The sequence below is a fragment of the Monodon monoceros genome, unplaced genomic scaffold, assembly GCF_005190385.1.
Source record: "Monodon monoceros isolate NGI ecotype Baffin Bay Population unplaced genomic scaffold, NGI_Narwhal_1 Super_Scaffold_13, whole genome shotgun sequence".
Classification (NCBI taxonomy): Eukaryota; Metazoa; Chordata; class Mammalia; order Artiodactyla; family Monodontidae; genus Monodon; species Monodon monoceros.
The window spans coordinates 79257648-79272419 of record NW_021703769.1 but is presented as its reverse complement, the minus strand read 5'-3'; the positions used below and the strand labels follow the sequence as shown (position 1 = coordinate 79272419).

Genomic DNA, 14772 nt, shown 5'->3' with positions numbered 1-14772 from the left:
TCACTTCCCAGGACAACCCCGTGTATGTTCAGTGGATGAAAAATCAAGCCGTGCCCTTGTGATCTGTGCACTTCTCTGTGTTGTATTTCAATAAAAATTAGAAACCCTGCAACTCTGAAGTAGGTAGCCCCGTGTTATAACGAGGAAACTGAGGTTTGAAAAGCTTAAGTGACTTGGATAAGGCTACGGTCAGTTGCTGGTGGAGCTGAGAATCCGATGGTGGGCATCCGATCCTATGAAGTAGTGGTGTGAGAGAACTACCTTTTATTGGTGCAGTAGCATGGCAGTAGGTGGGGGTCTCAGGGCACTGGGATCGGGGGCTGGTGGGGCTGGTGAGTGTGGGGGCAGGGGTAAGGCCGGGGCTAGATGAAGGTGGGGCGAGTGGAAGCTGGGACACTGCAGCTTTCCTTGTGCTCGTCAAACAGCTGCTCCAGAGCCTTCACGTAGAGCATGTGAGAGTGGTCAACCTGTTCCTCGGTGGGCCCGAGACACTGGGGCACCGGGATGGGGCAGCCCACTGAGGGGAGAGGGGAGACACAGGTGACGTGCTTCTTACGAAGCTGATGGCAGCCTTCTCCCCTGGAGACGGGCACACTCACCCACAGTGGTCATGGGCCTGGAGAAGGGCCCCAGGCCCCAGGAGTCGGCTGAGAAGAGACCACAGCCCCAGAAGATGCAAGGAGAAAAGCCCAGGAGCTTCTTGAAGCCCAGCATCTTCTAGCACAGATGCTGCCACAAGTCTGGGGCAAAAGCCTTAACTCTGAAGATATCATTCTCCCCAAAGGAGTACACGGGCACCAGAGAAGTGCTGGGAAGGGGCGGCAAGAGAGAAGACGGGTGGTCAGATCAGTGTCTCAAGGAGTGCCCCAAATTCCTCCCTCGCATGATTCCACTTCCCAAGGCCATTTGAAGCAAATGACAGTGGCTACAAAAGAGATCTGAAAGAGGGATTTACATTTCTTGAGGAAAGACTGTGTACTGGGCCTTCTTATATACATCTTCTCATACAGTCTACAACTGCAACATGGTGGCCAGGTAGGTATTAACCCTATTTCACAAGTAAGGAAGCGTGCAAGCATTTGCCTTTGAGAGGGTGTCATAAAAGAATTTGAACCAAGGGCGTCTGAGCCCCGGGGTCCTGTGACTTGCGCTGTGATCCTGTCTCTCTCCGCCCGGGAGGAAGCCTGGGGAACTGGCACCAGTGCTTGGCACAGAGGAAACACTCAAGGGGCAAGAGCGCCCTCTAGGTGTGGTCACAGTGAAAGCTCTGGGGACACACAGGCCCACCTACAGGGGTGCGGGGGTGTAGGGACAGACAGTGTAGGCCCCCAGATGCACTGTGACTTCTGAGCATTCAGGGCAGCACCCCTGGGCACCCACTCACACACGCCTCAGTGCCAGGTGGACAAAGCCTTTCCGATTCTGGACAGTGAGGCAGTGCTCTCCTGGGATGGCATACAGGGACTCGTGGGCCCCCTAACCAGGATGACCACAGCCTGCCCGACGTGAGGCTGTGACAGAATAAAATCCAGGCTCTGGCGGTTCACGGAACATCCTCCCGCAGGCACGAGGAGGTGTGGGAACAGTCACTACCCCGTCCTTGGCTCCCTAGTCCCTTACCCCACCCCTTAGCCTAGGAAGGGTGAGCCCCCCATCCCTTTCCTTCCAAGCTCCCCTACCCCTGTGCCCATGTCAGTGTGGCCTACAGCACCTCTCCCAGCAAGGATGCAGGACGCTTGCTCCAAAGCCATTCACTGACACCCACTGTGAGCCTGGCCAATGTTCAAGCCAGGTCCCTGGGCTGAATGGTGGGTGGGGGCCACTGTGGGGGGTGGCTGCCTCCTCCCCTTAGCTCAAGACTCATCAAAGGATAGAAGGTAGCCTCGGTAGACTGGGAAATGGAAGAGGCCATTCAGCATGGCCGTCAAGGGCCGAAGCCTGGGGAACTGCTGGGAGAAGCTGGAGCTCTCAGTGGAGAAGTTACAGAGGATTCCCATGGCCATGATCCCATGTGGGTGAGCGACCAGCAGGTAGTTCCGGTCAGGGGGCAGCTCTACCGTTTTCACCAGTTTTGGGGGCAGTGGGCAGGATGAGGGGAAGAAAGCATAGACAGCAGGATACCAGCTGAACAGAATTCCCTCCACACCAACAGACTTAACTTAGGGTTAGAGTTCAAGGTCCTACGATGGGGTCAAGGGCACAAGGGGCCCCCTCTGGTACACCATCCCACCCCTCCCCCATTGCCTGAACTTAGGCAGCTGGGGGGCTCAGACTCCAGCATAGGGAGGGGTGAGTAGGGGGGGTACATAGGGGAAAGGGAGGAACCAGAGCATCTCCTTGGAGGGTGGCCTGTTGCCTTAATGGGAAAATAATCCCTTAGGTGCTTCCAAACAGTCCAGTTCCTCATCCACTCAGAACGCCTTCTTCCTTGGGCAGACAGATGAGGGTGGGAGAGTTCCTGGAGGCACCATTTATCACCTCTCACTACTCGGGTCCTTGTTTAGTGCTCACCTGGGGGGCGGGGTGTGTGTCCCGGTCCAGGAAGACCCACACCAAGTAGAGAACAGAGAAATACCAGAGCGACGTGAAGAGGAGGAAGAGAAGGGAACAGAAGGGGCCTGGGGGAAACATGGGAAAGAAAAATGAACTATAGCTTTTGAAACTCCCGTGGCTCCTCCCCTCCACCCTCACCAATGAGATCACTGGCCATCTCCCCGCTGGACCTCTGGCCCCTCCCCCTTCCCTTGACCCTCGGACATCCTGGCAGGTGGGGCTCCAGCCTTTCTCCCCCCACCCTCCCCCTTGCCTCCTTCCCCAGTGGACCCCGGGCACCACTCACCCGTGAAGAGGAGAGTGCGCACGTAGCAGTAGGCGCTCAGTATAGTAGGCGCTCAGTATAGTAGGCGCTCAGTATAGCAGGCGCTCAGTACTTCTAGCCGCCGCTTCTTCAGGGTTTTCATACTGCGGGAGGGCGGCGGGGCTGTGGAGACTCCCATTCGCTCCCGTTCTGCCAGCAGGGCTCCAGGACCCGGAGGACAAACGATGAAGATTTCGGTACGAGCCGGGGAAGCCTCTCTCGTCTGAGTGGCCACGCCCCTGGGGCCTCCCGGGGTTGCTTGTAGAGGGCTGTGTGGATGGGGAGACCTTGGGATCCGGAGCGCCACAGGTCTTCACACACTGATCTTTGAACTCCAGACGGTAGGTCTGGGCTGGTCGCTGGGCGGGGCTGGGAGCCGGGGTAGGGGCCGTGCGTTGGAGGTCCACCCCCGCGTGCATTAGGAATCGTTGTGGGGAGCGGTCGCAGAAGAAGCCGGAGAGCCCACCGACTGGGTCCCAGCCGAGACTCTTTGATCTCGAGTGCGGCCGGCAGATCCTGGACGCGCGCCCCGGGTGTGTTTGCGGGTCTCCGGGAGTGTCTAGTCCCCTCCGAGGCCCGGCCAGGCGCGCGGCCTTGCCCCGCCAAGTACAAACACACACACACCGCAGGTCTGTACCCACCTTTAATTTCAGTCCCCACCCGCTGTCACCGAGGGCACCGGTGGGGGCCGGCGGCGCGTCTAGGTGGGGGGGGGGTGCCTGTCGGCGGGGACGCCAGAGCGCGCCATGTGCTCTTTCAACAGCTGCTTGAGCCGCTCCAAGTAGACCTCGTGCTGCGCGTCCACCTGCGCCCGGCTGGGCCGCGGGGTTCGCTGCGCCGTGATCGGGGCCCCCACTGTGGGCGGAACAGGAGGCCAGAGGGATGGTCGCTAGCAGCCGCCCGCAGGTCACCTTCTCGCTCGCCGCGATTGACTGGGACAGAGTTCAGGGCTGGCGCGTTTGCCAAAGGCAGCCTGGAGGCGTGGCCGGAATCCAGGATTTCACGCCCCAACCGGGGGGACCTTCACCTCCGGCGCGGGGAGGGTGCAGGGGCCTTCAGCCGGGGAGAAGCAGGCGGGCGGGCCGGATAGCGGAGCGGGTAGAGGCCGGGGCTCGCCGACGGTGTGGATGGGCGTGCGGAAGGGCAGGAGGAGGCCCCGGGGGCCGTGGAACAGCGGCAGGGCCACTCTCAGCAGTGGCTGCAGCGCTTCCTGTGTCCTTCGCACCCATGAGCCCGGCGGGTTCGGAAACTGCTGGATGAGCTAGTTCTCCCCGAAAGAGAAGACTGGCACCAGGGAGGCCCTGGGGGAGCAACTGACTCCGGACCCCGCCCGGCGCGCGCTGCGCTCCCTCCCGGGCAGCGCTGTCCTCTTCCAGCGCCAACTTGACAAATCTCTTCTGATTCCGGATTCGCAAGCTCAGCGCTCCGGGCTTTGCCTCCCACGCCTCCAGGGGCCCTCCCACGGCCAGGAGGCCCCCGGGCAGGGACAAGAGATAGGAGGCGCTGGCCTTGTCCGAGGGCACTGATCCTGCGAGAGAGGGCGGTGGCCGGGGGACCTGACGCCTGATTCTTCCAGAAAAGAGGGCGCAGGGCTCTGGGAAAGTAAGTAGAGGTGGGACCAAGTGTCCGCATGCGGGAGGAGGAGGGCAGTTAGGAGGTGACAGCAGGGACTGGGGATCCTGAGACCCAGCACTCTCCTCACCAGCACACATGATGTAGTCCCGGAAGACAGGGAGCTGGAACCAACAGGGCAGCGTGAGCAGGTGGGGCTGGAGGTGAGGGAAGAGGTGGGAGAAGCCAGTGGCCTCTGTGCAGAAGTTGCTGCAGGCCCCGCTGACCAGGACCCCTTGAGGGTGGAAGCCAAAGAGGTAGTTCCAGGAGGGATCCGGATCTGTGCTTTTAACCAGCTGGGGGACACCCCACTGGGGAGCTGACATTGGACTTCGGGGGTGAAGGTCCCGAGAGTCCATTCTGAAGCCCTGCTCCCAGCCAGCGCACCGTTCCCGAGCGCCTCACCGAGATGGGGAGGCGGTCACGGATATGTCTCCGGATGGCCCAGTTGCGGACCCAGGCAGAGCAGCGGCCCCCTGCCCCAGGTGTGTTTCTATCTCCACGGAGTCAGACCAGGTCGAGGACCGCTAGGATCCAGGCCCGGCCCAGGAATACAGGAGCAAGGCAGCCAGGCACACCTGGGTGGGAGGTGGTGGCGGTGCATGGGGGGTTGTGGGGACTCAGGATCCAGAGGTTCGAGTCCCAGGCACACCTGGGCGGGAGGTGGTGGCGGTGCGTGGGGGTTGTGGGGACTCAGGATCCAGAGGTTCGAGTCCCAGGTCCCCTGTTTTCCCCCTTCCCTGTTCCATGCTTTCAGGTGCATCTGTCCAATCTACATCTTTCTCCCTCTCTCCACCCCACAGACCCCTGCCCTGCCTCCCTCCCTCCCGTACTGGAATGGGGAAGCAGAGTGCCAGGCGCAGGGTTCCTCAGGTCTTCAGGGACTCAGTGAGCCCCCCAAAAGGGGAAGACCCATTGCAGGACGGCAAACACTTGGAGGCCCCGGAAGAGGTGGCTGGAGGAGAATGCAGAGGGGAGTCACCCAGGAGCCACCACGGCAGTGAAGCATACCTTCTTTGACCCAATCCACTGGTCCTGACCCCTGGCCTGGATTCTGCCCTCGCTTCCGACCCCGCTGCTGACCTGCACATTGGAGCATTGTGAACCCCGGCATGGAAGGGTTAACCACTATTTGGGCTCACAGGGCTGTGACCAGTAGGACCGAAAGGAAAGACCAGGGCTGTGGCTTGGAGCCTCGGGGTGAGGAAGGTGTTTAACTTTGTGGAAGTCAGGACCGGCTCCCTGTGAGGAGCAGGGTTGGGAGAGGTCTGGGCCAGCAGGGGTTGCCATGTGTGTGTACCCTGAAGAGCAGAGCTCCCCATTTGTCACCCGCGCCTAAACGGTAGGTGACCTGCAGGAGGATATATTCCCTAAGGAGTAGCTTAGGCCTCTGTGGGGAGACCTTCAGAGGGAAGGGTTTTATGGGAGAGGCTAAGGATTGGGGAACCCCTCCAAGAGAGAGCCCGCTGGTCTGTGGGCATATCCTCCAGTGGGCTGGGGCCAGTCCTCACTGTGACCGTGGCCCTGTTTAACATTGACCAGAGGCCTGCAGAGCCAGCACTTTTTCCAGGTCAGGGAACGTCACTTGTTTTTGGGTTTTTTTGGCTGCACCTTGCCTTGTGGGATCTTAGTTCCCTCACCAGGGATGGAACCCATGGTCCCTGCAGTGCAAGCCAGGAGTCCTAACCACTGGACCACTAGAAGTCCCGGTAAAAAAAAAAAAGTCCCAGTCTTGTCTTTTGCAAGGCTGCTTCCCATCACCCCTCTTCCAGGAAGCTTTCCTGGGCTGACCCTTAGGATTCCCCTCTCCTGATTCCACCTAACAGCTTAGATGCAAGAAGCCACAGTAAGGTTCCAGCCTGTCTTCCCTCAAAGAACACATGCCCCCAGGGGGACTTACTTCCCCAGCAATGTCCCTGGAGCTCAGCTTACGGCTGTGCCACCCCACATGTCATGCACTGGAGAACATGCCATCAGGTGAGGAGAGAATCAGGGAGGAGAGCTTGGGGGCTTTGCAGGGGTGGGGATGGGGGGTTCTCACCTCAGCCCAACAAGGGAAGTCCTTCTTTCAGTCTGGCCCTCCTCACGTCCTCCCCCAGCTCTGGCAATGACAGGGAGTTAGACGTGGGAGCCAGGGAAGCTTCCAGGCTCCCACTCTGCTCTAAAATCATGTTTCTGTCTTTTCTTTTTCTCTGTTCTTTTCCTCTGGAAAACCCCGGGTCTCCCCTCTACACTGGGTGGCGGGAGGGATACGGCGTCCACAGGTAGATGAAAGAATAAATGGACTCAAGAATTACAAATCCTCTTTTATTGAGAGGGAGACTGAAAAACAATAATTTATCACGTGGTGAACACCCAGAAGCCCTCTCCCTGGGAACTCTTGGGGGCTGAGGGGTGGAGCAAGGGGGCTCCCTGAGCTTCCTGAGGGCCGCGTGGTGGGAAGCGAGGTGACACATTCAGTCCCAGGCACACGGAACATACACCCAGGAGGCGAGGAGCTGGACAGACCCCCTCCGAGGAGGGCGGCACAGGAAGGCACAATGGCAGGGAAGCTTGGGCAGTGGTGGAGCGTCAGGGGTCCACAAAGGACACCATGATGTAGCGAGTGCCCCGAGTGGTGGGCAGCCCCTCGTGGTAGTGGGTGAGGCGGCCAGGGTGCAGGAGCCCCCAGCCCTTCCGGGGGGACGACACCACGCAGTCGTAGCGCAGGAAGCGGCAGCCACCTCCCTGGGAAGACGAGAAGGGGCAGGAGTGCAGAGTGAGCGGAAGTGGGGACTGGGCGGCGGGCTGACAGAGCGGGGAGAGCCCGACCGGGGGAGTCAGGGAGGGAGGACACAGGAGGTCTGGGCATCAGCAGATGGGAGACCCAGGAGAAAGGGTGAGGCTGCCAGCCCGGAAGGGGTCCAGGAGAGGATACCCACGAAGTCACTGAGAAACATAAAGAAGGCAGACAAGGGGGAGGGAGGTGACCGAGGGGTGTGTGTAGGGATGGTAAGGGGGCGGGACACAGGGTCCTGCGTGTGGGGAGGGGCCCTGGGGGCGCCCTGAAGTGGAGGGCAGTAGGGACTCACCTCATAATCCAGGCCCTTGTGGTTGAGGGCGACATTGAGGGTGAAGGTGGATGAGTCGTGATGTGGCCGCAGAGAGGGCTGCTCATCTGGCCGGTAGCGGACCACAAAGTTCATCACCGCCCGGGTCTGTGACAGGGACACGGGAGGAGAGGCTGGAGGGATGGCCATCAGGTCCGGGGAAGGGGAGGGGTTCTCACTGGTACCTGCGGGCTGCCTCCCCCAGGGCTGCCCTCCTGTAGGATCTCATTTTATGGGGCCCCAAACACCACGGGGGCCAAAAAGGCATCATGTGGAGACCTCCAACCGGGACGGGGTGTGGGAAGGTGGAGGTGCAGGGGTGGCGAGTGCAGCGGCCCACCTTGGTGTGGTAGCCGGGGAACAGGCTCTCGGTCATGGGCCCCACGTACGTCCTCAGCAGGTGCAGCCACTGGTCCTCATAGCCCACCTGCTTCATGTGTATGTCCACGGTGGGCACGTTCTCGTAGCCTCCAGCCAGCCTTGAGTCCTGTGCGCAGCGGGCACTGAGCCGACAGGGCAGTGCCAGCCTCCCCCTCCTCTTGCTCCCAGGCCTTAAAGCCTGTATTCCCTCCGTCTGGAAGTCTCGACCACTTCTTAGCTTGACTCACTCCTCCTGTCCTCTAAGTGTCAGCTAAGATGTCACCTCTCTGTGAAGCCCCTCGGTCCCCCCACGTCTGGGTCAAGGGTCCCTCCTGAGACTCCTGCAGCACCCGGCTGCCCATCACAGCCTTTAGAAGCTGGGTTGCTGCTGCTGCTGGCAGCAGGTGAGACCCAGGAGGGCAGACCCAGGTCAGGGCTGGCGTCTAGGACCCACCCCGTAAATATTTCTTGAACGAATGGATGAGTGAGTGAATACAGCTGTGCCTCCTGTGGGCCCCTCCCCCTTGGGGACCCCTCTTTGCTCCCACTCTCTGGATTCCATTTTCCCTCAATCAGGGAAGTTTCACCTCCCTCCTCCTGGGGACCCCCTCCCCCCTGCCGCAGCCCCTCACCTCATGCCGGCCTCCTGACCACTGGCCGTAATGCTCCGTTTCTTCCACCAGCTCATCGCACATTTGCTCAGACAGCAGAGGGAACCAGTACACGTCCGGGCAGGGCTGCGGACGGACGGGACAGGGCGAGAACAGCAGGGCTGGGTCATGCTCAGGGAGCGGACAGGCAGCCAAAGGAAGGGAGAGAAAGCAGGGAGCAGAAAGGGAAGCCAGGAGATGAGAGAATCTGCAGGAATGGGGATCTGAGTGTGGGGATGGGCCAGAGAAGGTGCGAGCAGTGCTGAAAACATGGCGCAAATGGCACGGGGGTCCTGGAGCCCCGGGTTCTGGGATAGTGGTTTTCAAACTCATCTTAAAAAGTATCATTTCACCCATACACCAATATACCCGACAGACAAGAGAGGACCACCCTGATTAATGCCAGGATGGGGGCTGCAGGCCTATCTGCTCTGCCTTTGCCCTCAATGCCTGAGCAGAAAACCCTGAGGCACCACTAATCCAGGCGGTGGACCCAGGGGGTGATGGCCATGCGATGGGTCGGGGTCCTGAGTGGGGCTCACCTGTTCCACGAGTCCCTCCCCTTCCAGGGCCCGGCTGTAGTTCTCGTGAATATACTGCTCCTTCCAGTCCTGGGGGATGGGGGGAGGTGCACCTTGACCCGGGCCCTCTTCATTCCATCTGCTCCCACCCAGGAAGCCCCCTCCCCAGGCAACAGGAGAGCCTGCACAGCGCGCATGAGCGTGCGGTAGGTCTGGGGCATCCTCCTTTAGTGAAGGAGGGGAAACTACCTTCTGAGCGAGGGGCCGCCTACTCACCAGGGGGTTGTCGAAGATCTGCCAGAGGTCAGGGTGCAGGTGGTCTGTGTCATACCGGGAAGTGGCCAGGAGGCGCCCAAATTCGTGCTGATTGCTGAGGTGGAGAAAGATGCCCTGGCGTGGGGGGAGGGTGTGAGAAGGGTGACAGGGAGCAAGGGCCTTGCCCCGCCTCGAGCCCCAGGCCCACTCACCTTATCCCGCAAGCTCTTGCAGAAGGCCATGTCTGGGTCAGTGTCACTGCCCGAGAACACCTCCCTCTGGGGCAGCTCCGTCCTCAGGGTCTCCCCGCGGATCACATAGGCCTGGGATATGTAGGGCACATTCCACACGCCCCTGGAGGCGCCCACACCGGGGTCAGCTAGGTGGGCGAGCCCCACAGTCCTGCCCTGTTCCTCCCAGGGGCCCCTTCCCTCGAGGGCTGTGAGCTGCTAGGTCCCACTGGCTTCCCCCGTCAACCCTCTCGTGCCCCCCTGCACGGTCAGTCCCTGCCCACAGCCCCCACTGGGCCCCCGAGACTGGGGCTTTGCGGCAGGATGCAGGGTCTCCGAGGGCCCAGGCCAGGGCAGGGGAGGGGCTTCAGGACTCACACTCGCTTCCGCTGCACCAGCTCCACGTAGTCCTCGGAGCGCGCGTAGTACTCATCGGGGCTCAGGGCTCCCCAGAAATTGGACCACAGCTTCCCGTGGCGGGACAGCATGGGCGCTATCACCTTCCTGTGGACGAGCAGAGGTGAGGGCCGGGCGGAGTTGTGCCCCACGCCCAGGGGAGGAGTGGGGGGTTCCCTGGGGACTATCTGGGGGCCCTCTGGCTGAACCAGCTGAGTGACCTGTTCTCTTCAATGAGGATGCGCAGGGTCTGCAGGTTGCTGATGACCGCGTCTGCGTCCAGGCTGAAGTAGAATTCACACTTGGGGTCCTGCCGACAAATGTCCCTGGAGGTGACAGACCAACAGACAGATGAGCTGAAACGGGAGCAGGTGTGGGGGGAGAGGGGACTGTAGAGAGGGTGGAACTCCCCCTACCCGCTGAGGAGAAGAGGAGGAAAGTGGGTAGAAGTATCAGCAAGAGGACAGCAGGGAGAAAAAGACTGGGGGGGAGGGGGAGGCCGGGAAAGGGGGAGGCCGAGGCCTCTGTGCCTCCTCCCCCAGGACCCCCAGATTCTTCCATCTGTGCGGGGCAAGGGAGGGGCAGCACACTTAGTGGCTGGGAGTGTGCCACTGTGGAGGCCGAGGAGACGCTGGATGGGGAACGGAGAGGGAAGGGGGCTTGCAGTGGGTGGCAGCCCCTCCCCCACTGCTTTCACCGCCCCCCCCAACACCCGCCCAAGGCTCACTCACATGGCCATGTCCCTGGCCTTGCCTGGCGTCAGGCCCTCCTCGGGCCCCACCAGCTTCACAGCTGAGAAGTGGTCCTGCAGCTGGGGCCAGGAGTCAGCAATGTGGGGCTCGTGGTACACCTCCTGGAGGTGGCGGGGGGAGAAGGGGGAGATGGGGAGACCGAGAGGGCAGAAAAGATGGTGCCTGAGGGACAGGAGCAGGGAAGGAGGTGAGCAGAAAGGGTGCAGGAAGGAGTCTGGGATATAGGGAGTGGGAGTTCTGATGAGGGCAGGGGCGGGGTCCCTTGGGAGGGAGAGGCTGTCAGTCGGGGTGTCTCACGTTGTTGTGCAGGAAGAGGGTGACCCTGTCGGGCGGATAGTCCAGGAGCAGCAGCCGCTGGAGGAAGCGGGGCAGGAATGGGGTAGGTTGTTCCACAAACACTGCCAGAAGCACCCGGGGGGGAGTCTGGAAGATACAACGTGATGGGGCTCAGAGGAAAGCCCGCCAGTCCGTCCTCCACAACGCTGGCAGGTTTGCGGGTCTCCAGGGGCTTTGCCCCCACCCACTGCTGCCTGGAATGCCCTCCCTGCACCTCCTGCTTCCAAGCGCTCTCCCACCCACGCTGGCACCGCCTCCTCACCTGCCCCCCCGGGAGTGGCCTCCGGTCCTGGTCACAGAACCCACAGCCTCCCTCAGGAGTCCAGCCACTGGGCACGTAGTTTCCCAGGTAATTCAGCTGGAGCTGTTGGGAGAGGCGGTGAGAGGCTGCGGCTAATGAGTCCGGGCCGGAGGTGAGGGAGGTGGGGCAGACAGGGAGCGGACAGGGCAGGACGGGGAGTGGTGGCCACTGAGAAACCCCCCCAGCACCTGTGCTTCTGGGGTTGGGGAGGACTCACTACTTGGAAGGGCTGGAGGAACCGGGGGGCGGGGGGGGGGTCGGGGGCAGGGGCTGTGCGGGCAGGACTGACTGGGGCTGGGGCTGAGGGTATAAGCAACTGGGGCACCTTAGTGGGGCCGTTCCCATGGACCACAACAGGAAGTGTGTCATAGGCCACATTCCGGATACGCACGCGATTCCGACCAAACTTTAAGACCACCTCATCTGGGGAAGAAAGGCCAGGCTTCAGACTCCCTTTCCCCCAAAGCTGCCAAACAGCACGTGCTTCTAAATATGGGGGGGCGGGGGCTGCCCAGCTTCTCTAGAGGATGAAGGACTGTGACCCATGGGGCAGGGATGGGACACCTTCTCTCTCTGAGGGCACTGACCAGGCTGCTGTCACCCTGGGGCACCCCACCACTTACTACGTGTGTGACCTGGGCAAGTCACTGGCCCCTCAAAGAGGCAGTTTCCCCATCTGTAACAGGTGGATAACCACAGACCTGCCCTTTGTAGAATTGTTGTGTTAAATGAAATTACAGAAGTAAAGCCCTTGCCCAGAGCCCTGCCACGTAGTATGTCAAACAGACATTAGGTACGACCACTGCTGCTCCTGTTACTATTAGCACAGTGCAACTAACTCTATCAGCCATTCTGACGTTTGATGAAGTTAACATCGAGGTGAGTTGAAGATCACCCCAGTTCTACCAGGAGCCTCTCCCACATTCAGTACCCCCAGCAGCCTCCCATCACCCCTTCAGATTGCCTTTTCCTCACCTAAAGCCCCGTTGAGGTTCTGAAAGATCTGCGATTTATGATCCAGATTAAGGCTGAGTTTCTCCTGGATGGGATGAGATGGGGCAGGTAATTAAAGAGGCGGTGGGACACCATTTCCCACTCTTTTCTCTTTATGTCTTTCAAGAAGCCTCTTTACCCCTTCCCTCCCATTCAGCCTGAGAGGCCTGCCACCTACAGAGCTTCAAGTCGGGCCCCCTCTTCTGCCCCTCCCTACCCTCAGTCCTGGGTCCAGGTAGAGCCGAGTGTAGAACAGCTGATCGTCATCGTCATCTTTGTACTTCCACTGGCGGACAACTTGGTGGATAGCAGGGGCAAAGCCAATGAATCCTGGGTGGGGGGAGGGGAGGTGCTGACTCCAAGATTCCCAGGGTCCCAGGACCTGTCCCCACTCCCTCTCCAGCCCTCAGGCACCTGGAACGCTCCATGCCCCACCACTTTTGGACACTCTGCCACTCACCACCAGAGTTGAGGAAGCGCTTCCCCGTGCCCACCTCAGGGTACTGCTCCGCCAGCCCCCACTCGGGCCAGCAGAAGCCCTCTGCAGAGAAGAGCAGGCGGCTGCCACTCTGGACAAACTTCTTCAGCAGCTCCGAGGGGCTGCCAGCCAGAATCACATCGTAGCTGGGGGAGGAAGGGGAGGATGAGCAGGACAGCCACTAGGAACCTCAGTCTCCTCACCCCCTCTTTCTGTCCACCCCTCTTCTTTCTCCCCAGCCCCAGCCCCTTTACCTGTCCACAAACATGATGACCATATCCTCCCTGTCTGCATATTTCTCCATTTCCTTCTTCAGCCACCTGACCTTCTGTCCTCCACCAACCGTTCGGGCTACATCGCCCCCTCGCCACTCCTGTCCCAGGCCCAGGGTCTGTGGAGGAGACCCAGAATGCCAGAGAGGGGCTCAGGCGGCCAGGTGGTCCCACCGCCCTGACCAGGCTCACCGTGGGGTCCCAGGCATCCAGCCCTCAGCCCACCCCTAGGCTAGACCCCACCCCCACCCCTTCTAGAGGCCATGAGAGTGTTTCTCTCCTCACCCGCACAGTGTAGTTGAAAAACTCCGCTGACCGCAGGAAACGCCGGTATCCTTCTGTCTCGCCTGTGGCCACGGTGATCACCAGCAGCTTCTCTGTCACCAGCCAGGAATTGACACTCAGGACCCACTCGCCCAGCTCGCTGCCCGGCGCGCTCCACTCACCGCAGGCCCCCTTTCCCTCCCTCTGACTCTGCTCCGGTTCCTCCCCTCTTTTCCTCATTCCCTCTTAAACTCTTCCAACCCAGGGAAACTTGACCCCAGTGAAAGCGGGATGGGAGTAACACCCAGAAATTCGGGGTCAGTTCCCATGGGGAGGGTGGAAACAGTTCAGAGCGAGGAGTGGGTGAGGGGCCGTGTGATTCGGCCCTAGAGAGCCCGCTGGGCGTGGGATAGGCCTGCCTCGACCCTCTCCCCGGGGTCAGCCTGGCGCCACTCGCCCCTCCCCGGGTTCTCACCTGGGTTGACAGGGTCGCTGCCCCGGGGACGATTTGAAGCCGAGGCCTCAGGAGGCGGCGACAGCAGTAGCAGCAGTAGCAGCAGGAGCCGGAGTCCCGGGCCCGAGGCCATGACGTGGAGCTGGCCGAGGGGCACACAGGCCCGCACCGGGCTCTGGCTGTGCGCCTGGGCCCCAACTCCGGAGAGAGGCTCTGGGAAAAAGGATGGGGGCTGCTGCGCGGCCCGCAGCTAGGAGGAGCCGGCTTGGGGCTCCGCCCCGGGGGAAAAAAAAAGCGTACCCGGAGGTTACAGAAAACTCGAGATGCCGGGCCTTAGACAAGGCGAGGATTGTCCCGGGCGGTGGGCAGAACTGAACGAGCGGGAGGGGGCGCCCAACCCGGAGGCGGGGGAGGGGCGGGGACTAGGGCTGGCGATCCCGAGCCGAGGACTTTTAGAGCCAGCCCGGCCCACAGCCAGCCTAACACTTCAGGAAAGTGAAACGCGGAGAGGGGAAGTGACCCCTTGCGGGTCCGGCGGAATGCGGAGGCGGGTCATTGCCACAACCCTGCCTCGAGCAGCCGGGCGGAAGACCCAGAAAGAGGCGGTGGGGACGCGCGGAGCGGGTTTGACGGCAGGGAGGGAGAAGGCCGAGGAGTCTGTGGCCCCAAGGGATCTGGGGGTTGAGGTTTTGGCAGAGGGTCACCGGGGACCTCTGGGATTGCCCACTGAAGCCAAGTTCTTTGGTACTCCGGCCCATCATCTTCACTGCCCAGGGGAGAAGCTCCATGGGATGCCTTTGTGATGACTGTATCTTCAGACGGACCAAAGGAAAATGACGTTTCTTGAAAGATCACTGGCAACACCTCTTTAAAATGACCCATTTCGAGGGTCCCGCAAAATACACAACTACACCGAGGTCGGAAGTAGTTTTGCCCGTATAAAATATGGCGGA

The 14772-nt window shown here is 60.9% G+C and overlaps 3 protein-coding genes across 3 annotated transcripts; all 3 read right to left on the bottom strand.

The window, feature by feature from the left end:
• Positions 1-81: 81 nt before the first annotated feature.
• On the bottom strand, positions 82-3851 carry MOGAT3 (monoacylglycerol O-acyltransferase 3). The gene is given in 9 exon segments (XM_029220864.1): positions 82-517; positions 600-808; positions 1385-1478; positions 1481-1559; positions 1866-2073; positions 2361-2436; positions 2526-2610; positions 2807-2834; positions 2908-3851. Coding segments are annotated over 9 exon segments (1023 nt in total). The 5' UTR covers positions 2997-3851; the 3' UTR covers positions 82-362.
• Positions 3558-5036, bottom strand: LOC114894335 (putative diacylglycerol O-acyltransferase 2-like protein DGAT2L7P). Its single transcript, XM_029220863.1, has 2 exons — positions 3978-5036; positions 3558-3712 (listed from the first exon to the last, which is right to left on the bottom strand). Exons 1-2 carry the CDS (start codon positions 4825-4827, stop codon positions 3558-3560), a joined length of 1005 nt encoding a protein of 334 aa, XP_029076696.1. The 5' UTR covers positions 4828-5036.
• Positions 5037-6754: 1718 nt separating this feature from the next.
• PLOD3 (procollagen-lysine,2-oxoglutarate 5-dioxygenase 3) lies at positions 6755-14373 on the bottom strand. Its single transcript, XM_029221039.1, has 19 exons — positions 13841-14373; positions 13387-13478; positions 13084-13220; positions 12812-12975; positions 12569-12681; positions 12334-12397; positions 11684-11781; positions 11320-11421; positions 11019-11144; positions 10701-10822; positions 10191-10295; positions 9952-10077; positions 9556-9697; positions 9365-9478; positions 9110-9178; positions 8550-8654; positions 7898-8044; positions 7540-7665; positions 6755-7195 (listed from the first exon to the last, which is right to left on the bottom strand). Exons 1-19 carry the CDS (start codon positions 13950-13952, stop codon positions 7040-7042), a joined length of 2220 nt encoding a protein of 739 aa, XP_029076872.1. The 5' UTR covers positions 13953-14373; the 3' UTR covers positions 6755-7039.
• Between the last annotated feature and the right edge of the window lie 399 nt (positions 14374-14772).